General features: G+C 50.0%; 1 protein-coding gene across 1 annotated transcript; it reads right to left on the bottom strand.

Moving 5' to 3' along the window:
• Positions 1-3,680: 3,680 nt before the first annotated feature.
• Positions 3,681-6,684, bottom strand: LOC102439225 (protein S100-A7-like). Its single transcript, XM_006107975.3, has 3 exons — positions 6,531-6,684; positions 4,813-4,970; positions 3,681-3,901 (listed from the first exon to the last, which is right to left on the bottom strand). Exons 2-3 carry the CDS (start codon positions 4,951-4,953, stop codon positions 3,737-3,739), a joined length of 306 nt encoding a protein of 101 aa, XP_006108037.1. The 5' UTR covers positions 4,954-4,970; positions 6,531-6,684; the 3' UTR covers positions 3,681-3,736.
• Between the last annotated feature and the right edge of the window lie 653 nt (positions 6,685-7,337).

Here is a 7,337-nt window from a genome sequence, read left to right on the forward strand (position 1 = left end):
GCCTACACCTCACTCTCTCACTGGTATTGTCTGTCCCCTCCCCCCACTCCTTCTCAGGCCACCTGCTCTCAAACTCAAGGAGACCTGCTTCTCTGGACCTTTTCACTTTTCTCCTGTCAGTACCCTCTTCTGTCTCTATGCAGCCTGCACCCCGTGATCCACCACACCAACTGCTCTCCACTGACTAAGATCTCTGGTGTTGACTTGCCTCTGGGCCATACTATCCCTGCAAACCTCCCAGCTTGAACCAATCCCTCCACTTGTCTTCTCTCCTCCTGCACCAGGACTGCTGGTCCTGCTAGGAACCATCCTGCCAGGGCTCCCGGAGCTGGTGTCTGACTTCCTCTCTGCTCAGCCATCCCTGCTCCTGTCCTGGGAACTTACCTCCTGATGGTCCCAGTCCACCCCAATATGTCTTATTGTTTCCTGACTCAATTCAATTTTTCTAATGCTTCTCTTTGCCTGAAATATCTTTGAATTCCTCACCTTCCTGTTTAATATGATGTATCTCAACAGACTAGAAATCTGAACTTCTCTCTAGGCATTCTCCTTGGAAGTGGACACAGACTACTTCTCCACAATGAAATGTGCTCTTCCTCCTTTATGCTGCCTGCCACCTAAGCCCACTTGTACTGTGGGAACCACACCACGTCATTGTCCCCATATGTCTGTATTCCACATTAGGGAGGAAAAACACTTATTTTAACTTCACTGATCTCTAGTACCTAGCAGTTCCAGCACATAGTCCTTACTCTAAAACTATAATTTTGTTGAAACATAATTGTTAAAATTCTGGGCCATCGCATCTAATGTTAACAGCAATCAAAAATGTAAAAACCTCCAGTTTTGAAGTTGGCTGTGAAACTTAGGAAAGTACCCAGGAAAGTGAGGCCAGGTTAAAAAGTGTAATTTGAAATAGTGAACAGCTTCTGTGGAGACCATAGTCCTGATCTTCCAAAAGGAGGAGTTGCTTCCCGCACGGTGGGAGGCCCCACTTCCCAGGACATTGCTGGTATGTACAAGTCAACTGACCATGGCCTCTAATGTGGACCTAATCTCCTTGAATTCACCAACCTCTGTTTAATCTCACAATGCTTCCCGCATTGCCATGCTCCATGAAAAATTAGGATGAAGTGGATAGACATACAGTTACTCATTTTCTGGTATGATTCAGGAATCACATACTGAAGAGAGCCTGGTGTGTGATCCCCAATGGGCTCATGTTCTCCATACTTACCTATGGTAAAGGTCAACTGTAGAACTCATCACATTCTGTTAGAATTGTGTTTCATACCTGTGTCAACCCAGAGAGCTGATCTCCTGGAGGCAGGGGCATGAGTCTGGTCCAATGTTGATACCCGTTTGTCCTGAGACATTGTAGCGTCTGCCATGGCACGGTGCCCTAGAAGGGTGTTAGTCCGGTCTCTCCAGGGTGGTTTGGAGGACTGATGTAAAGAGAGAAGCCAGGCCACATGCACAACCTTGTTCAGGTGGAAGTAATTGTTCCTGGGCTCAGCTGAGACAGAGAGCCTTAGGAAAAGGCCCAGCTGAACCAGTGCTCAGCGGCTGAGGGCTGAGAGAAGTTCTGATACCAGAGGAGATTTGCAGGCGGTGCCTGCAGAAGAGATGAGTGTGGACCCAGGACCTGGGATATTTCCTGTCCCCTGACACCTCTTTGGTGCTCTGCATCTACAGAGGTGATGCTCAGGATGCTGTTCAGTGGGAGTGGAACAGGGTGGAGTTTCTATCTCAGGTGCAGTGTTCAGGAACTTTTTTCTATTGGTTAAACCCTACAACTTTCTACAAAATGGAAGCTGGAGGTGGGGGCGTTACCATAATTTGCCCGTGTGCTGGTAAGAGATGAAGTCAAATGAAATGTGGGCAGCCACGGATAGCCCTGAGTTAAAGGGTCCCTATGCAAATGCACATTGGTCAATTCCACAAGAGCCCCATTGTCTCAAGTCTCAAGAATGCCACAATCTGAGAGCTAGATGGCTTCTCAGAGATAACCTATTCCCAGCCTATAACTCATAATAACAGGACCGAGGCCCAGAAAAAATGGATTTGCACGACACTCCGAAAGTTCATAGTTAAATTTAACTTAACTTAAATTTAGTTTTAATTGTATTTCATTCCATTTTCTTTAAAGTAGATTGTATTTTACTCAGTAGTATCAGAAAAATACAATTGAATTCTAAGCATATGTAACATAAACACAAACATTCAAAAACTGTATCTAAAGGGGGAGCCCTCTCTGCCATGGCCACTGACACGGTGTGGCCCAGGATCTGGGACTGCAGACTTCACAGGAGCTGAAGCGAGTTGCCCATATACTGCAGGTGGTTCTTCTGCCTCTAGAAGGTCAGTGAAAGCTGTGCCCAGAGCCCGCTCTGACTCTGGGGAGGCCACTGGAGTTGGTGTTGCCTCTCGAGGTCTTTTTTGAACTTGCTGTGGAGCTGGTTCTGTAGATCCCAGAAGAGAACATGTTATCACCATGACTGCCTCGATGTGCCTTCTAAAGACAGAACATCTCTGCTATCCATCAGTGGAGTCCCAGTTCCAGAGCCCACCCCAGGAAGTCTTCCCAGACTGCAGGCCATGGGGACAGTGATCAGAGCAACTCTTTGCTCCTGCCTAACCCGAGCTTCTGGAAGCTCTTCTCTGTGTGGCTTAGCCCCCCACGCACCCACACCATCCACCCGCAGGCCTCCTCATCCTCTGCCTCTACCTCTGTGGGTTCACAATGCTCCAGCTCTGAAAGGAGCAGCTGGGCCCAGTGCTCCAGGCATGAGCTGGTTCTGTAGATCCAAGAAGGACAGAGGCAGATGGGAAGGGCCGTGTGTGGGTAATGGCACGCCTCTTTCCATGGCTAGTGGAGTGGATTGTCATTGATGACTCAGCATGAGCTTTCCGCTCATCATTCCCTGCCCTCTCCTCCCCTCTCCTCTTCAGTCCTGTCTTCTCACTTGCTGCCCAGACACTCTCTGGACTCCAGCACTAGCTTTACTTCTCATGCCTGGAACAGCCATCACTCTGTGCTTTCCCCAGACACCCAGCTCCCAGCATTTAGCAAAACCATTGGGAGGATCAGCTCAGCAGACAGGCTGGCTCTCACCTCCACAAGGACATCACACAGGATAAAACACACACACATGCACAGGGACAGTACATAGCCCAGAGCCCCAGGACACAAGAAAAGGGATCCAGTCCTCTGGGCTGTTGAGTGTCCCGTTCACAGTGCCCAGTGCCCATGTGCCCCCAATGAGGCCACCCAATGCCTTTTTCAGTGGTGCCATCTCCCCTTTGTCCCTGGGGTCATGCTGGACAGGAGCCCATGGGCATGAGGCACCATGTTCACACCTCCCTCGGCTCCTGCTCCCTGCAGTTCCTGGATCCCCAGAGGCTGATCATGGCTTGAGAAGGAAAAGCATGGCTGGGCCAGCACAGTGCTCTGCACTGCTGACCCTGGGACCTGGCACACTGGCTGCACTAGGGAGCAGGGGCAGAGGTGGACAGAGACCCTGCTGAGAGAGGTGGTCAGTTATACTGTCGGCCAGAGGGAGGGCACCCTCCTGGCACATTCCTGGGTAAGTCCCCCCATGGAGAATCCACAATTACATTCACCAAGAAGGGGCAGTTCTGACAGCATAAGTAGCCAAAGAAAAGCAGGAAACAGGCTGTATCTGGGCAAAAGACACACTTTATTGTTTCTTGGAGGCCTCAGGCTGGGCTGGGCTCAGTGTCCTCCCCCAGAACAGAGCGGGGCTCCGTGGCTGTGATTGTGGTAGTCCGTGGCTATGACTCCCAACACCGACAGAAACTCGGAAAACTCGATCTTCTTGTCGTGATTCTTGTCCTCGTCCTCAAAGATATGGGCCAAGAAATCTTTGCCCTTTTTTTCCTGTGGAAAAGATAAATTCAGTCCCAAAAGTGTTATGGGTGAAACAGAAGGAGGAGGAGGAGGCAGAAAGGGGGAGAGAAGCATCTGGGGCCGCACAGGTGTAGCTGGTGTGGGCCAGTGGAGGGTATCTGGGGATGAGGGGAACGTTTCCCTATCCTGCAGGTCACTGAGGGAGATTCCTTGGATCAAGTATCAGCATGAAAGAGAGACCTAGTGGTGGTGGGCAGACTCATCCCAGAGCCTCACTGATCAATGAGCTGGTGGTGGGTGCTGGTCTTTAGACCCAGACCTGCTCCCCGACCCACTTCCAGTACCCCATCTACCTAAGTTCTACCGAGAAACTAGATAGGTCCTACCCCTTGTGTCTTCATTCCTAACCTTCCTCTCCTATCTCCTATTTGCCTTCCTGAATCTTCCATGCTCAGTGCCCTCTTTTGCTCACCTACTCTCTGTGTGACCTAGTAGCCTCTCCTTTTATAATCAGTTCAGTGTATTCTAACTGTCAGACTAAATCAGGTCTATGAATGAGCTCTTTCATTGTAATGAAAGGTGTTAAATATTATCAGCGATGGGATTTCTATCACCTTCCCTTGGATCTCAGAGAACCTAATGGAGGCTTCTGGAGGCAGAGACTGAGCCTATGGGCTTCAGTCTCCTGGATGGAGTGTGACAAGTGGGAGGGGACCCATTCTTTACTCTCCTATTTCACCACCTGATAACTACTCTTGATCTCCAGATGACTTTACACTTGGCCACATGTATCATCTCTTTCATCCTGATAATAAGTCAGGAGAGTCCTCTTAGGCCTTTCTGCAGATGAGAATATTGAGGATCAGGAAATGGGATTGACTTGTCGAAAGTCCTCCACCATGCCAGGGCCCAAGCAATCTGGAGAAGTCACCCAGACTCACACAAGCCTTGAGGAAGTTAGGGAAATTCTCCTTCAGCATCTTCAGCAGGCCCTGCTTGTCAATCTTGTCATCAGGTTTGGTGTATTTGTGGAACAGGACGATCAAGTCCATCACGGACTGTTCAACTGGAGTATGGCTCATCTTGGTTTTCAAGGAAGCTGCCAGAGAGAAAGACGGGGACCTTTGTTATCCTTCCCCCCCAGGTGAGGGACTGTCAGTCAGGACAATGGGGTGGGTACTGAGCATCCAGTGACGTGAGCCTCAGTTTGGAGCAGAAGGAGCTGTATCATCCTAGGAGGTGGGATGAGATGCTCACACGGAGGAGAGTGTGACCAAGGGTGGGGCCTGGGCACATGCAGGTCAGGGTCCACAGGAGATGGAGGAGAACAGAGAAGCCCACTGTGGACAGAACCACAGGAGGAAGAAGCAGAGAGGGTAGGGGTCAACCACATGGAAAAGGACTGACATTTAGTTGGGACCTGAGCCAAACACAGCATTTGGATGACTCTACTCTTCAAGAGCATCAACACCATCTCTCCCAGGGTCAATGTCAGGGTTAGAGTCATGGGGAAAAAATAACTTCCTGACTAATCTAGCCTAACCTGCCCTGGGCTGCTTTTGGAATGAGTACCTTGAGGTGCGCATTGTGATCATAAAGCAAGCTCTAAATGAAACGGGACCTGGAGGCTCTCAGCATTGACTGTGAGTAGGATAGTGAGTGTGAGCAGAGATATACAGCCCTGTCCTGAGCTCCTGCAAGGTTTCTTGGACCATCCCCACCAGATTGAAAGAAGAACTGCTGACCAGTGTTGGCATCATGTTTGAAATGAACAGAAATACCTGCCTCATTTTTAGGCTAATGGGTGGAATGCAGGCAGATAGGCTCCTTCAGATGACCTTTGTACCTCCCTGCTCTCTGGAACCCCAAGGCTAGACCACATTTAAGGAAAGAGGTCTGACTTCCCAAATCCAGTACCTCCACCAACAGTCTGGACCCCAAGCAGAGAAATGGGACAGTGCAGCCCTCACATCCCAGACTTTCCAAAACTCTCAGGAAATGTGTATGGCTCCCATGTGTGGGCATCTAACAAAAACTTCCATTGTCTCCTAATCTGGGAGAAAGATCCTCCCGGTTATGTCCCTGAGTGGAACCACCGAAGGCCTTCTGTCAACTTGGCCAAGGCCTTAGCTGAGCCCTGTGCACAGAAGGTCACTGGTCATTCCCTCAACTGGGGACGAGGTTCAAAAGCCAAGTTGATAGGTCCCTGATCCAAGGTAGTGGCAGGTCTTATCACCAGGGCAAAGTGAGTGGGCATCCCAGGTCTGGGTTTAGGAGAATCTTCACGACGTTGGGAGAGCCACCCACTCTCCCCAGACGTTGGGGGGCAAAGTCCATGGCCTGAGAGTGAGATGATTCCAGAGAGAAGAGAAGACAAGGAGGAGAGGAAGGTTCATATACTGAGCTCCCACCAGGGATGTTTCAACAGAGATGTCACAGAAGAGCCAAAGGAGCAATGGGAGCATCAGTACAGACATCTTGTTGTAGATAGGCCCTTGGGACCAAGTGGGATCAAGTTGGAAAGACCCATAACAGGCAGAGTTGAGACTGGATACAGGTTCCTGAATCCGCTCCCATCACTGCTCTCCCTATTCCTGGACACAGAAGAACACCCTGGGCCCTGACGAACCCCCTGGCAAACAGTTAGGTGCAGACTTACCAGAGCTGACGAGGTGTCACTGAGGAGAAGGTGAGTGTGCTGTGCATCTGGGCAAAGACTGGTCCCTTTATAAGGCTCAGTCTGGCTCCTCCCAGGCACTGGGAGCCCTTAGGCCATGTTGTTTCTCTGCTTCCTGGGCCATTGCCTCACTCAGGTGGGTGGCACACACCTAGGAGTGTGTTCATCATGTTCCTGTACAATGCCAGGCAACTCCCAAGGGATTGCACTATTCTAGAGGATTATTCTGTGGCTAAGGAAACCTAGGGCTGGGGTGGGGAAGACAATGGGATTGTCTTAAAAGCACAGGAATTGAGCTAGAGAACACTCGGTATCTGAAGTTAATGAAGATGGGACTCTGAAAGGTAGCATGGTCTCTGTTTGCGCATCACCCAGACCTTCCACAAGTTTATTCTGACATCTAAGAAAAGTCTCTCCAGCGGTTTATAAGTCCATAACTATACCATGCATCACCTTACCTGTCATATAGATCTTCCTCCTAAACCTTCAAAATCTTATGAGATGGTGCTGTTACGCTCATGTTGAGGACAGGGAATTGAGGGAGTAAGAGGTAAGCAAAGTACCTATGTGCACCAGGCTGATAGACAGCAAGCTCAACATATGGTCCCAGAAAAGCCTGATTCAAAACCTCCCTCCTAACCCCACCACTAGACCTCTGGGGTCACTTCAGGGCCTCTGAACTCAAAGTCCAGGGGAGGGAGGATGGGTCAGCTCACTCCCATGTTCACATGGTGTCCTCACTGAAATGCTAGGAGGGAAAGAGGTGCCATGACCCACAGTGACAGGTAT

This window comes from Myotis lucifugus, unplaced genomic scaffold (assembly GCF_000147115.1).
Source record: "Myotis lucifugus unplaced genomic scaffold, Myoluc2.0 scaffold_1617, whole genome shotgun sequence".
NCBI classification, from domain to species: domain Eukaryota; kingdom Metazoa; phylum Chordata; class Mammalia; order Chiroptera; family Vespertilionidae; genus Myotis; species Myotis lucifugus.